General features: G+C 37.0%; 1 protein-coding gene across 4 annotated transcripts in view; it reads left to right on the forward strand.

The window, feature by feature from the left end:
* Nucleotides 1-15704, forward strand: part of OLA1 (Obg like ATPase 1) — a 102606-nt gene that overhangs the window by 39467 nt on the left and 47435 nt on the right. For all 4 annotated transcript variants that reach the window (XM_075756630.1, XM_075756631.1, XM_075756632.1 and 1 more), the window contains one exon: nt 10194-10369. In XM_075756630.1, the coding sequence (XP_075612745.1) occupies nt 10194-10369 (176 nt within the window). The remainder of the gene's footprint in view (nt 1-10193; nt 10370-15704) is intronic.

The following is a 15704-nucleotide window of genomic DNA, read 5'->3' on the forward strand; positions in this document are numbered from 1 at the left end:
TGAAAACTTGTCATTACTGAGTTTTGTCTAGGTATTTATATAACTTTGCTTTAAATGGTTTTGAAGAGAAGTTGCCTTATTGAAACCATTTTATGCCCTTCATTGTGGATTCGAGGAGGTTTATAATTTTGCATTCTGTGCTGAACTGTTCATTCTCTGTTCATTATTTTACAAAGACTGACAACCCTCCAAGATGTCAAAGAATGCAGGATGGAGAGTTGACCTGGCTCTGCACAGGAGCCAAGGTGGGCTTGACAGAATTTAATGGCTTGGACTTAGTTGCAGCATTAAGGATCCAAAGTGATTCAGTAGTTGTACAGGCATGATAACTGCTGTGCTGCGCCATGCCAGACCCAATAAAAACTTCAGGGTTCAAGTGTCTTGATATTTCTGTGTGTTTGGCGTAGCCAATCTGTGATCCGGATAAGCTGCTCGCAAATAATTAAAATATTTCCTGTATATCTGGTCATTTGAGGCCAGATAGAACTGCCCTGTTCTTCTGATGGCTGCTAGTTGCCATTCATGATCTGTGTAATTATATAGTCATGAAAACATGGTTATTGTTAGCAGTTATATTTCGTTATGGTGACCCTCAGGGGTCCCGGTTAAGACCGATACCATAGAGCTTGGCACTGAGTATTCATAAAGAATACATCTTGATGACTGACCTTCAGAAAGAAGGGGTAAAATGCACCACAGAGATGATGATGGTGGAAGTAATATGAATACACAGTTGTACATATACGTACATATTTCAAACTATTTCTGCTTAGGAACCACTTTTTTCTACAGTGTAGATGCCGTCAGATTGCAAATACTTGAGTTCCAGTCTACTCTTCAGTAGGAACATTGTTTTCTGTGAACAGTCTGGATATGTGGTACACAGAGGCATATTAAAAGTTACCCGCTGATGTTTGTGGCCAGACCTTCCTGAGTGCACTGTGCTTTACGCAGGTGGTGCTGCCATGGGAGCGCTCACTAAGGAGGGTGATACTGTGTAGACTCTCCCTTGTTGCTGCTTGCGTCTCTTCTCGCGACTTTAGCTCACAAAGGAAGGTTTTCAGTCATTAGAGGAGAAAGTAATATAAAGCAGAGTGTGGCTGAGCTCAGGTTGACAAGAGCCCTTGTCTCCGAAGTAAATGTTCGCATTCTTCAGCCTTTTTGGCTTTTGGATGTTTAGCAGTGGTTCAGGCTAGGTTCCAAATGTCCTTTCTTGTTCCAATTAATGCAGTTGTATTTTGGAAAATCCTGAACAGAGAGGCTAGTTTTTTCTAAGGAGTTGTTATTTTAAACAATTTATGTGGTATGTCAGGCATCTCAAAAAGTTTCATATCGAGTGCTGTCCTTCCTAGCATCTTCTAATAGTGAGTCCATGTGAATTACTGTGTGCTGTGATCCTGGGTAAAGTGTGTTGCAGGAAGAGTAGCCAAGGAATTTGTCCCAAGCATGATTTGGTGGGCATTGCAGTGATAATGTTTCAAATATATGATCAAGAGCAGTCAGAGTGAGCCCTGTGCAAACAGAGGCATGAAGGGCTCAAAGATTTATTCCTTCAGCTGTCAAATAATGTCCTTTACCCAGTGTGACCAACTTGATAGCAAACCTCAGCAGGTGGAAGGTTTTGCCTGTGGAGTGTTGACTACATCCCAGTGGTGCTAGGAGGAAAGAGCAATGGCAAGTAAACACATTTTACATCTGAAATAAATCACTAATATTTGTCAGACACTCAAGGGTAAGGGCTCTGGAACATGGCTTTACAGATAAGCTCATTGGAGCGACTGTCTTAGTAAGAACTTTTCTCTCTTAAAACTGCTTCCACCAGGAGCAGAATCCTGGTTTCTTCTGCCAACTTAAATGTCCTGAAGTGAATTGCTTTGCCTCAGTGTTTCCTGGGGAGGTTATAATTCTCATCTCTGACCTTGTGCAGTACTCGCTTGATGAGTACTTTTATGCAAATGTAAATTCTTTGTATGCTCAAGAAGTTGATACTACAGTCATTTCAAATCCTGTCTTGCTGCTACATGCTCTCATTGTGTGTCTGCAGTGCAGAAATAGACTTGCCCTTTTTTGTCAAATACTCCCAATAGATTTGATATTGAAAGGGCTGCCATTCAGCTGCTATTTCAGACTTTTGGGGAGGGGTGCTTGATTTGCGCTCTCGACTGGTGCGGTATTAGGGCTCAGCAGGGTAAATGTAACTGCTTATCTTTTACATAGGTAAGTAATGAATTTGAGTCCTAATAACGCACCAGTCGAGTGAGCCCAAAGCAGCTGCTTTTACCATCCTGTGTCTGTATAGCCGTGTGGTACGCATAAACTGTAACATTGTGTTCAAAGTAATTAATGCTGCAACTAATATTCTGAACTGGTTTTCTGTTGCTAAAAATCAGCCAAACTTGAGAATAAAAACAAGTGTTTTTAATGGGAATTAAAACCTTTTCTTATATTTCTACGATGCAGGTAAAACAAAATAATTATTGCCACAGTGACTGCTTGCATTTTAAATAAATTCATACATATTATTTGAAAAAAAAAATCTAGTTAACTTTAAAATATGTAAGTTTTCTTGTCATTTAGGGTTCTGTGAAGCTGATCATCAAGAGGGTTGCAAATCATTGGCGGTTTCTATTTTCAGAGTTCCACATCCCAGAGTAATTTGCTTTAATTTCACCCAATTTAACCTATACTTCACACCATCACCATTCAGCTTTAATAGCTATGTTCTATGCATAAGAAAAGCAGATAAATGTCCACAATTAGACTGCAAGTGATTACAACTAGTTAGGGCTTTATGAAGACAAAACTTAAAGGGCTGTAGCACAAAACAAAGCCACAAAAGATGTCTGAAAAAATTCTTTCTTCAGAAGTCAAGGTTTACTACAGCATTTTATTTAATGTTTTTGTACTTGATTTTGCTTATGTTGAAGATGTAGGCAGGTGCACCTTCTTCAACTGAAAATTACTCTGCTTAAAGAATATTAGGTTTGTGTTACAGGTGATTAATTTCACTTGAAATTAGCTTGCAAGGGAAAACATGCTAAACCTACTTTATTTGTTGGTTCTTTGTTAACATGTGCTATGTTTAAGATGCTGTAAAATGTTGACTCTGACAGTATTCTTTTGCCCTTCTAATCATGAGTATGCATAGTAAAATGTACCATCATCAAAGTTTAATACATTCTATAATGTTAAATGTACTTGTATCTCAGTCAGAAATAGTGGTATCTTGTACCATTTAAATCTTTATAATACTGATGATAGCATGTCAAGCCAGTCTGAGTACAGATATTATTTATAATTTAATGTTTTTTGACACTTGTAGTCTTGTTTCTTTTGATAGCTCAAAGAAATACCCTGCTTGTAGCCCCCCACCCAAGTTACCCTATTTCATTTCATTTTGTTCTCTGCTTCATTCCCGCCCCAGTAAGTGGCCAGATAGATATTATTGCTGATTTATTGCAGGGCTTATAACATGGTATGTATGCATATTGTGATGTGCCATATCAGTCTGTGACGAGCAGCTCTTTTTGATAATAGTCGTTGAACATATGTTGGAGAGGAAGTGCAAGTATCAATTATTCTCTAGGTCTGGTTTTTGGTGGTGTTATTAAACATTCTCTTAAAGCTTATTGACAAAAAAGGCTGGTCATTATCCTAAATACTGATGGGAATTTCAGCTTGTGATGCAGTTCAGATTCTGATGAAATTGTAAATATCCCTCTTAATTACAGCATAACATATACCAACACATTTGCTTACCTTTTGTAAATGAATACAAGATGCTGAAATACTGTTATGTGGAGCTTAATATTAGCCAAATATTTTGTTCCGTTTTACTTTAAGGATAAGGATAATTAAAGAAATGAAGTGACTGATATATCACATATAAATTAATCTTGAAGATATTCATTCATTTCCATAATTGCAATTAGGAGTAGAATAAGGTAAGTCTAGTAGTATTATTTTGATTTGGTTTTTAGCATCTCAGTGGCAGCTTGGAGCAGCTAGAAACAATAAAGTTTAGGCCATAGGCAGCTTTGGTTTTCTGTCAAACTAGTTTTATATGCTATATCATAAAACTTTCAGTCCAATCAGCAACTACATTTAAATACTGCAAATTGTGGCAGCAAAACAATAATTCTGCTGATTAGCCCCTTTCCATTTCTTGTAAGTGAACTGTTTATGCTGTTGAGTACCTTTTGAAAAAAGAAAAAGCCAAAACAGCCTTGATTAGTCAAGGAGTAATTGGATGACTTGATTTTAGCAAGAGAATGAATTGGTTGATGATAGCCTGTAACTAAGTGTAGTGGTTCTGTTCAGATGAATACATAACATACAGTCATCAGATCTTGACAGGTATAACATAAGCAATGCAAAAATCTCTGGAGGCTGAGAGGTAAATTTTGTCAAAGAATTTTGAAGCTGATTCTTGAAAGAAATGGAAAGAAACGTGCATGCCATTAGATTATACTGTTTAAAATGTGGCATTTGTTACTGCTGTGCTGTATACATATTTATCTGCTATTACTTTTGCATGTGAAGAAAAGATGTAGTCTGTGTGTCCTGGCTGCCATCAGATAGATGGCAGACCTGACAAATAGACAGTTCCTGCTCTTCCTTGGGGGAAGACACAGAGTCAGATTTCACATCTTCTCTGGCCAGTCATTCCGTTTTCTGGATCTTTTTTATCTGCTATCAGTTGAAAGCAAAGTGCAGAACCAGCTGTTGCTGTGTTACCTCTTTAATGTGGCTTTTAAAATATTTTTGGGCCAACCACACTTGGACCCAAACAGCCTGGATAAAGTGCTTGGATGAAGATGAATCCTTTCCTGAAAGTGAAGAATCTTTTAGGTTTTGGCCCACTGGCAACAGAAGAGGGAGCTGGATGTGTCGGTGACAATTTCCAAGCTCCTCATTTCTAGTAACTTTGGGTTAAGTCATTACTATTGATGCTGTTAGATGGCAAAATGAATTATGCTGCTGTGTTACGCTTTACTATTTTCCTGTCTAAATACTTGCCTTGTTTTAATAGCAATACCTGCATACCACTGTAATATGGGAATTTACCACAGCAGATTTGTTTACTTACAGCAAGCTTGATGTTTCTAACTTCGTAGTCTTTGTTCTTTTACACCCAAGGAAGTGGCAGGGGTCTATCTTTCAAGCTAAAGTGCTAATCCATCGGCATTTTCTGAGAGATTATTATAGCAGTGTGGTATAGTTTCCTGTAGTAGAAAGAGGGCAGTTTTGGAGCACAGACAGTATAACTTTAGGAGGTAGGCAAAAAGGGCTTGCTGTGGTTTGGGATGATGCTTGAGAAATGCTGAGTCCTATTCTAAAAGCAAATGCAGTTGATAAAGACATGGGAAGAACAATAGATTTTCCTTATATTCATTGGAGAAGGTAATTTTCCATAGGTCGTATTGTCTTGAGAATGCAGTGGTATGGCTAGTTTTGGAGAAGTTCATACTAAATATCTTTTTTAATAATTTTTTTCCCCTGGAAATAATAAGTCAAAGTGGCATAGTTAGATCAGTTTGTTTGATGAAATTCCAGAATATCACAACTTTTTTTAAGACAGATTTTTAATACATGTTTGAAAAAATTGATTTATTTTTTTTAAATGAAAACTTTGGAAGCTAGACCACAGAGCCTGTAGCCTGGCAGGTGTGAGTATGCTGTCGAGAATAGCGTGTGGACAAGTTTCTAACCTTGGAACTGTCCCTCATTTACAGAAATTGAACCCTCATTATGTCAGTAAGATAGACACATTGTGTTAGAGGTTCACCATATTTAAACACAGCTTATAATCTGAATGAGTGTTACCTCTGACAGGTGACCATGCTTGCTCTCTCTGTTCTTCTGCAACTACCCTGTTCTAGAAGTTTTTTTCCTCACCTGGATGCCCCATTAGCATGATTTCAGGGAACCTTCCTCCCTCATTTTTCTACCAAGCTCTTGTGAGCTAGTAATCAGCTTGAGATCAAAATAAGTATTTTTACTCACTGATTCAGTTGTAAGCAGTGATCCGTATCAGCCAAGCCAGTATCAGCATTTCTTTGTCAACGTTTATTTTTCATTTGCCTTTTTCAGAGAGTTTCAAGTCCATAAACTATCTGGTGGTATTCTTCTGCATGATACCCAAGATAATCTTACCCATTCCTTCAGAAAACTGAAATTCTCATCTGTTTACTACCATCTTGCATCTCAAGACCTACATCTCATCTTCCCTGCTTCTTCCAATTCAGCATATTTTAGTGGGTCCTTTTTATTTTCAACAGGCTGCTTTTCTACATAGTGCTCCATATCAACTACTAATACTACCACTTACTCAAGGTTCGTGGCCTGTGTCCACCTTGTGCATCTTGTTCATCGTACAGGTGTTGCACTATCTTTAATTGGACAGTGATGTTATTTGTAGAGCATTTGATCTTTCTGCTCAGCTGCTGTTTTTGCTGGAGGGAAGGAGGGGTTATCATACCATCTTCCCTCAAAAAAGAGAGTTGAAGGCCTCGCTTGACAGAGGAATTTCACTCCCTAATAAAGCAAAGGCAGAGAGACATATTAATAAATGTCAATAAACTGTTAACAATCTATATCAGGTAAGATTTGTAGATTAATATTACAGTTCTTATTTTCATCTTTGTAAGTTGCAAATAATATACACATTTTCTAGTATGTCCTATTCTTGAATCAGTTTTACAACTTCATTTTTTCCTACTACTTTACATCTTTATATCGACTTTTTTAAAGCACGGACTGGATAAAACGTTATTCCAATAGTTTAACTTTGTTGATTTCTCACAGTTGTACTTTTTCCAAGAGATACCATCTCTCACACAGACCCTAATTCCTAAGCTTACCACCAGTTCTTGCTTGCTAAGTCTGTGCTCACCTCTGCAGCCCAGAATTGAATTCCCTGCAATGCTCAATGTGATTTGTACTAGACCATCATTACAAAGCAGGCTCGAGGCTGGCGTAACGGATTGGATTGTCCAAGATACATCCTACATAGATATTGAGATGAAGTTGTAACTAAGGCTGTTTCATCACAGCAGCGTCTCTCTCCCTTTTCCTTCTCCCCTGAGTATCCCATCATCTTGCTTCTAGCTAGGCTGTCAGTCAGAGGCTGATCTGGTTTAGATTGGTGACTGAAGTTGGCATTGACAAACCCTGGACAAGAGATCGACAAATAAAGCTCAATGCCTGTTGGTTATCAGGAAGAGGCTCTCAGTTTATGCCAAAATCTGGACATTAATACTGGTTTGGCCTTTTGTGTATATAAAAATCTTATACCTACCACTTCTTTAATGGACTGTGGCTGTCTCAATGGGATGAGAATTAAATTTCCCTCCTCTAAGTATACCTGATAACTTAAGGGAAAAAAAATCTGCCATGATTAATTTAATTTCCTGTCTATTTAGAAGGGAATTGTATGACCTTTGTTAGAACACCTGTTGACAGGTTTTCTCCTTTCCAAGTTAGGAAAATGTGCTTTTCCTCTAAATGTAGGACTGAAAATTCAAGCTCAAAATCCAACATTTTAATGGAATATGCAACTAGTGTCTCTTTCTTCCATGAGAAGAGTCAAGCAACCCAGTGAGGAGGAGAGAAGGCTAAATTGTTGCCTTGAATGGGGAATCAAGCTCAGTGGAGGGGCTCCTTACCTGGCCAAGCAACAGCCTGTTGCCAGACGTGGTCTCTTGTCATCAATGTTCCCGAAATGAACTGCGGGGTGGCTGATGACATAGGCATGAGGACAGCTGCCAGGAGGAGGAGACTTGAAGAAAACTCTGGCAGAACATTGAAGTGCCCGTGGGCTAAAACATTTAGTGGACTGAGAAAAGGGTGAAGGTGAAATGTATGGATTCAGTTTTATGGGGGCAGAATTCTGCTAAATTAATTGGGTTTGGATGAATAAAGAACTGGACTTTTTTTTGTGAAAAGGAATGGGAAGATGTGAAGACCTGAAAATAATTGCTGGAGAAGTATTTTACTGTTGTTGGAGAAAATGGAAATATATAACTAATATATAAACTGTGCTTTGTTATTACTAATTCTCCTTACACTTGCTTTTCCAGAAAAACGCTATTCTTCCTTAAGACCAAAACATGCTATTTACTTTGCATTTTTTATGTTCTTAATGCAAGATCTTTATAGTCCTGGAGCTTTAACAGTGTGAGGTTTATTGTTGTTTTTTAAACCTGTGGGCACCAAATGCAGAAGGAAGTTGTGAACAACTTGAGAATATGTTATTTAGACACTTTAATACAGAAGACAGATAAATTTCTTCTTTAGCTGCATAAATACTATTCATCTGTTGAGAAGGCTGGGCAGGTAGATTTTTTTTTTGATCTGTATGGTGACATTTTCCTCTCCCACCCCCTTCAGTATTTTCCTTGTAAAATTGGAACAGAGCTGTTGAATTAAGCTTTCTAGTGTTTGTTCATCCGGACAGCCCGTGTGCCATTGAGTCAGGTGCACAGATATGGATTTATGGAAGGCAAAGGCTACAGTATCTCTTCCTTAATTGGCTGGCATTGGTGTGGGTTAGTGTAGTGAGTTTCCATTTGACAGAGCAGCCTGTTCTCCCGTCACAGCCCATATCAGAGTTGGATCTATTGCTGAGCTGGTTTTCCTTGTACCAAGGGAGCTCATTGATGAGCTTTGGACAGAGACAGCTGATGGAAGAGGAGGAAACTTCTGGTAACTACTGTTTTAAAGACTTCTCAGAAGGTTATGTGAAAATTATTTTGACATATAACTGTCAACAACATTTTAAACCTGTGTACCGTCTATTTTTATGTAAAATCTTTATTGCTAAAACCACTATTTTCAGTAAATTCAAAGTCAGGATGAAGTTTAAGATATGTATGACCACAAAGAACCCCAACTTTTTGTCTGTCAGTTAAGGAATTGTTTGTAGTTTACCCTGTTTCCTATCTTATATTTAGTATAAAAATGCCTTGGGATTCTTTTTTCCATGTAAAAAACCAGTTGATATTAGTTTTGGTAATATTAAAATTATTTTTGTTGTTGTTTTCTCAGGTATATCTTTAATGTTACAGGATGCACATGCAAATACTCTGACAATTGATCCAGGAATAAGTAATGAACTGGTTTTAATTGTTAATATTTTTTATTTTTTAAATATGTATTGATTTTTTTGCAGGGTGGGGTTTTTTTGTGATGCTGCTTATCTGATAATTTCAATCGTAGTTGAATTATGTTGCCAGATTGTCTTCAGAAGGGCATGAAGTCAGCACACATGCTTCAGTAATATCTGGTTGTTTTACCCTTATGTTTCCAGTTGGCAATTTGAAATTATGGCTTCAACTGCACTTTAAATATGTGATAATAGCATGTGTTTCTAATAAGGGCCAGCACCATTTTGTTCAGATAGTGTGAATGGTTGTCACTCATATATGACAAATGCACCTTCATCTGCTTCTTTGATGGCCCCCTAAAAACCATACCCTCAAATCAGGCCGATGAAATTAGCTGCTGTGTAAATTGTGTGTCTGAGTGGTTCATTATCTAATCACCATCAGAACCACAGTGATAAAGTAGATTGAAACAGGGATGAGGTCTGCCAGATGATTTCAGGCCTTTTTTCTAAGCCCTGTTTCCCTTGGAAACACTAAGAATCGTTTAGAACTTCAGAATTCTTTGTCTAGGGCTACTTTTTTTTCTTAATGCATAAAATTGGTCAGCCAGTGAGGGCTGCCAGGGTGATTTGTAAGGCTTTCTTTCCACGAGTCTTTTAGTCATTACTGTGTGTATTAAAATGTTCTACAGTGTTCAATTTAGCTACTATGTTTGCTACTGCTAGGTTAGATACTGTTAAATACAGTGGTACCTATTTTCAGGAAGGTGCTCTAGCCTGTTCCTATTTAGAAGAAACTCTTAAAGATGTGTTAAGTGCTCTCCTGAAATGGCAGAGCACTATGCTTTGTATGTATCTGTATAAAACTTTGGATTCTGGGGTTGATACATAAATTAACAGACTAAAACAAAAGTTTTATATTGTAGAATTTTCTGATATAAAATATTGCAGGTGACACTTGTATATGGGCAGTAGGACAGACCTACTGAATTTACTTTTTCATCTCAAACTCTTGTAACTCTTAATATATGTTGTAAATATATTTCTTTTTAGCTTAACATGTAATTTAAATGTCCTTTCATTTTAGGAGCATTTGAAGATGATGATATTACACATGTTGAAGGAAGTGTAGATCCTGTTCGTGACATTGAAATAATACATGAAGAACTTAGACTTAAAGATGAGGAGCTCATCATGCAGAGTATAGACAAGCTTGAAAAAGTAGCTGTAAGAGGAGGAGACAAGAAATTAAAACCTGAATATGTAAGTACATGATCTATAAAAGTAGGTCATTAAGTACTCTCTGTATTGAATTGAAATTTTTGTATTGGGTTTCGTTATTGATTTCCCACATGTATAATACGAAACTACTATTTTTATGTGTATTTTAAAAGTAATTACTATTATGAGTTGAAAAATTATTAGAATGGAATATTTGCTGTGTTGACACTGTAAGATTTCAATGATGAAGCTATTTGTAATTTTTTAATTTAACTGTTATTTTCTTGCTGACAGTTTTGAGAACTGCCAATGCTTCATCAAACTGACATTGGTGTTCAGTTGTAATTCAAAATCCTGCAGTCACTTCTGAGTATTTCTTGCTGTTAAGTTCTAGTCTGATGTTGATACTAGTATTCTTGTAGCCACCAAGTGAATGTATTTTCTTGGTGTGGTTGCACTTTGTGTCTTTTAGTGCATGTTAAATAAAGACTGCTAGTTGAAATCAATTTTAGAATGTTGTTGTGGAAAGCTGCTTAAATGAGCTCAATTACCACAGGGTAGTAGTGGTGTTTCTTTGTAAATCAGAAATGTGTAATAATTATCAACTTCAAGGTAAATTTTTGTAAATGATTATTTTCCTGCCACTTGACTTTTGAGTCTGCAACACTTTGCGAGTAGTCTAGTTACTAATTTTTCTTTATTTCATTAATCTTCTATAAATATTTCAGGTGGTATATAAAGCACTTTCTCTAATTATTACAACAGTGTATCAGTGTGGAAACAGACTATTTATGCTTAAAAATTAAGTAGTAAAAACCCACTGTTTTCTCCCATGGCTTTTTAGATAGCAAGTAATGAGAAAAACATTGTCATATCAGTGCTGGTGTTTTAGTTTATCAGCACTGAAGTGCAATGAAATTTGTTGTCCCTACCTAGTGTTTGGAAGTGAATAGGAACTGAAAGTGAACATCCCTCTCCAAAATGTTCATCTTCACGATGCAATGTGAGTGTTGTGATGCTGTTCTGTCCCGGTCTTGAGCTTTTTGTTGCCTGCTTTCTTGTGTGGCCGTCTTTGGGAGCAGCTTTGCTCAACTCCTTATGATGAAGATGCTCTTGTCCAGTTTGTCTTGTCCAGCTCTGGATGCTTTAAGCATTTCATATCATACTCTGTTCTTCCTGTGCTAAGGAAAAAGTCAGCACTTTTTTGTGATTGCAAAGAGACATAACTGGTGTGTTTTAAAAAAATTCTTAATAGTCATTGTGTAACTGTAATAGGTGATAGGTACAGTTACTGTTGTATGACAGAGCTGCTCTTACTCATTTTATAACTACAGGAAGTAGGTACATGTTTGAAAACATAAAATGTCAGATTATTCTCAAATCAAGGAAGACAGTAAAAACCTCAAATCTAGAAATGCAATTTAAATTAATTAAAACTTTAAAATCTGTGTTATTGATCTGTCTTGACTCGGCTTCAGTTTCTCGTCCTTCTCTTTGCCTGTTCTTCAGTCTCGTAGTTATGCCTTCATCTGTAGTTCACCTGTAAAATTGTCATCTTGTGTTTGTAAATGACACTTCTCATCATTCCTTGGGTTTTTTAATCCTTTTTTATGTACACATACACAGAAAACACCAGGTTCTTGAAGTTGCTTTACTCCGCTAGTTCTGGTCTCAGTAACAGCTGTTACACTTGACCAGTCTCAGCTGAGTTTGTCAACAATAGAGGTTTCAAAGGCATTAAATTCCTTTGTTTCATGGAAGGGGGTAGCTGAACAGAGTGGAGAAGCACAAATTAATGCTCCTCTTGAGACAAAGGCTGCATGTACAAACTACAGTCAGTCACTAGGGAATTTCTTTAGGGAAGTGGTGTGGTGCATCACATCTGAGTCCTGCTGATCTTCAACCTTCTTTCTTGTCTTCCTTTGTGACTTGTATGCTTGAATTGTAAGGTAGACAGTAGACCTTAGTAAAATGGACTTTTTTTTAATGGTAAGGGCCTGTGTCAGCTCTGCCTGGTTACTTTTCTTTTCCTGGTAAATCAATCCTTAGGCCTAGTTACACAGCTTCTACAAATAGATTTGTGTAGTTGAAAGAGTGTAACAGCAATTCTTGGGCTTTTCCAGCCACTAGATGGGTTTGTTTATGTTCAGCCACTGGGTTGTGAGGCACTCCTGTATAGTTTGCTTTGCCTCTTCTCCTTTAACATTTTGTGTTGCAGAGACGGCTTATGGTTGCATGTATATAGCATACTGTGTGAGTAACTGTGTGGTAAATGACTTATGGGTCTAGAAGAGAAACCATAGGGATTGGTAATAAAAAAACAGTTAAAGATTACGTCTCCCTAAAGCAGTAGCCAAATGTTAGGAGTGTATTTTGGCTGTTGGATCATTCTGTGCTTCCCAAATCTGTTGCATTTTGCAGTTAGCTTGTTGGGCACAGAGTGAATTCCCTGTCCAGCACAATTTGTAGTGTTGTTTCGATGTGGCTTGTGGCTAGTGTTCAAAGCTTCCTCTTTCCAGGGCAAAAAAGTCATTAAGAGACAGTATAGACTGGAATTAATACTTTTTTTTTTTCTCCAACAGATTGTCTTCAAAAAAAAGGGACACACACACACACGACAACTTCTCAGGATTTGCCTTTTGCAAGTTATTTACCAGTATAATAGATAGCTGTTGCTAGTATTCTGTTCTTTCCACAGGAGAGGTGCACAATGGCTCTTGTCTGTACTCTGTGTGTTCCCAGTCATTTTCTCTTTCAGGAAGACTAGGAGGTTACAAGGGAAAAAAACATGGTATTTGTAGATTGTTTTGGTTTGGTTTTTGTTTTGGTTTTAAGGCACAATGTTAAAATTCTTACACTCTCTCTTTCATTGTTTTCCTTTTCCTGTCCTTTTTGGAGTAATTAAATGTAAAGACACTTGAGAAATTCTTAAGAGCTTTGGCTGATTGAGAGTTGTGAAAGTTCTGTGGTTCATTCAGATAAATATATTGCAAGCTTTCTTACCTGTGTCGCTGGCAGACCTTTCACTGGCTTGCTTTCCTCTGCTGAACAAAACCGTCTAGCACTTGAATTGCATTTTTCATTTCTTTCCACTTCTTTTGAGAGCATTTTGAGATCTATTGAGGAAGAGCACTGTGTATGTAAGGTTAGGCAAAGAAGAAGAAGGTGAGGAAAGAAACGAAATAATACTGATCTTAGTCAAGTATGTTTTTCCTTTGGTAGTTTGCTCTATATAACAAATAACCTTAATATGAAAGCTAAGGAAAAGTTACTGATTTCAGAGAGGCTATAATCTCCATATGACCTTTGTAAATTTATTATTGGCACCAACGGGGGATTTCACTGTGTGTTTCATGGCACTTAATTGAAAGTGGAAGTCATTCTTCTTATTTCATAAATATGAATTGTCTGCTTTAGGGGATTCTCTTTATCAGGAAGCCTCCACAACTGTAACTTGATATTCTGAAATCTCCAAAAGGTTTAGGAGGAGAAAAGAAGAAAATTGTCTGTCTGTATCAGTCAACAGTTCTTAAATCTGAGATTTGTATTTGATTGCCCACCTTCTCACACCTGTGTTCTAACTTGTTAATTATCATTTTTCCTTTGAGTAAGCCCACATTGCATACAGTTGGTAAGTTCACCTTTGTGCAGTGACCTGGCTTTGCAGTTGAATACGGTGTTAACTGTTCATGCTGTCTCTCAGAGAATTGATTTCTCAGTCCCCTGTCAGCAGAAATAAAATAGCCAACTGCTGTTAAGGAGCCATCAATGAAATCATTTTCAAGTTCTACTTAAAAATCAATGACACACTATGGTCCAAGATCAGCAACATGTAATGTTGACGTAGGCTTGGAATAGCTTTCTGTGCATGTATATTTTTGTCTGTTTTGCAAGTGTTCTCACTGGCTTCTTAGAAATGCCAGTCTGCTTTTCTAACGGTACTATTCTTTCAGACTTAGTATACCTTTAAATAATATTTTGGCTATAACCTTCTAAAGAGATATTATAGAACAAAAATACCCCTGTTATTTGCATGTATTAAAACAGTGCAAATATAATTTCAGAAAGCAATCAGTAATTTTTATTTATATTTTAAATTTGAGTAGTGCTGGTATCTGCAGAGACATGAAAAAGATACTGAGTTAAACTTTATTATTAGCTTATTATTCATCTGTTGCTTTGGGTAGCAGGAGATTTCAAAGTAAAATTCAAATACGTATGAATTTATAGATCTGTATCTACAAATTTTAAAAGTTGTTTTAAAAATGTATATTTTTTAATTTATGGGATTTTCAGTCCTGGAGACAGAAGTCTTCAAGGTAATACAATATAATATAGTTAAGCGGACATTGTTGCAGGATTCTCTTCCATTACCCTTCCTGCGTGATTCAGTTCTAGCCCTTTGAGACTGACCCTCTGCAGTAGATAGCTATTCCTTCAGCCCTTTGCTAGTGCGCCAAATGTTGAATTCCAGTGCAGAATAATTCCTAGTGGTAATGGTATTGTTATTTATGTATCTGACCACAAGAATATTATTTATAGTTGAGTTCATGCAGGCATTTATATTAAGGCATTTGCCTTAATAATACGAAGGCAAAATCTTTAGGTCAGTATCAGTGTCCAAATGTCTGCAGCATTTGAGCTTCCAATTTTCAGTCAAAAGGTGGCTTTTACAGTTGAAGATCAATGTTCACTGCATTTGAACTACCAGTTTTCAGTTGAAACGGGTGCTTTTACAAGTCCTACGAGATCTCTAAGTTCCATTGTTAAAGTCTGTCAATTTTAAAATAAGACTTGTTTTTCAAATCAAGCACACTTTGTAAGAGCAAAAGTAATTTCAATTGTGAAAAGAACAGTTAGACTCCTTTTTAATGTAATGGTACCAGAACCCACCTAGTGCATATTTAACTTAGAAGAAAGGCATCAAGCTTTGTTTTGTTACTGTGATGGGTGATGAACTAGTAACTGATACAATGACCATAGGCATAGAGTATAAGTATCTGTTGGCATGGATGTACTATGAGGAGTAAAGCAAAATCTTCCTAATGGTGTTTTAAGTAGTTTTAATCCCTTCTTCCTTCCTCCCTTCCATTTAATGTCTTGGACCTGTCCTGATAATACAGGAATGGTCTGAAAGATGTTTTTTGTTCATTTAAAATTACATCTGTGATGTGGGAGATACTTCACAAATAGCAGACACCTGGAAGATTCAGTTTCTTCTCATTACCAATATATACTAGGTGAAAACAGGGTGAAAATCTTTCCTTCCAGCAATATGCTGATGAATGGGATGGTGCTGAGCAGAATTCGATGACCTCGTGCTGCAAGTGCTCGCCAGAGTTCTCACGGATGGGTGAACTCTTATTTCCTCTAACTG

This window comes from Balearica regulorum, chromosome 6, assembly GCF_011004875.1.
Source record: "Balearica regulorum gibbericeps isolate bBalReg1 chromosome 6, bBalReg1.pri, whole genome shotgun sequence".
Lineage (NCBI taxonomy): Eukaryota > Metazoa > Chordata > Aves > Gruiformes > Gruidae > Balearica > Balearica regulorum.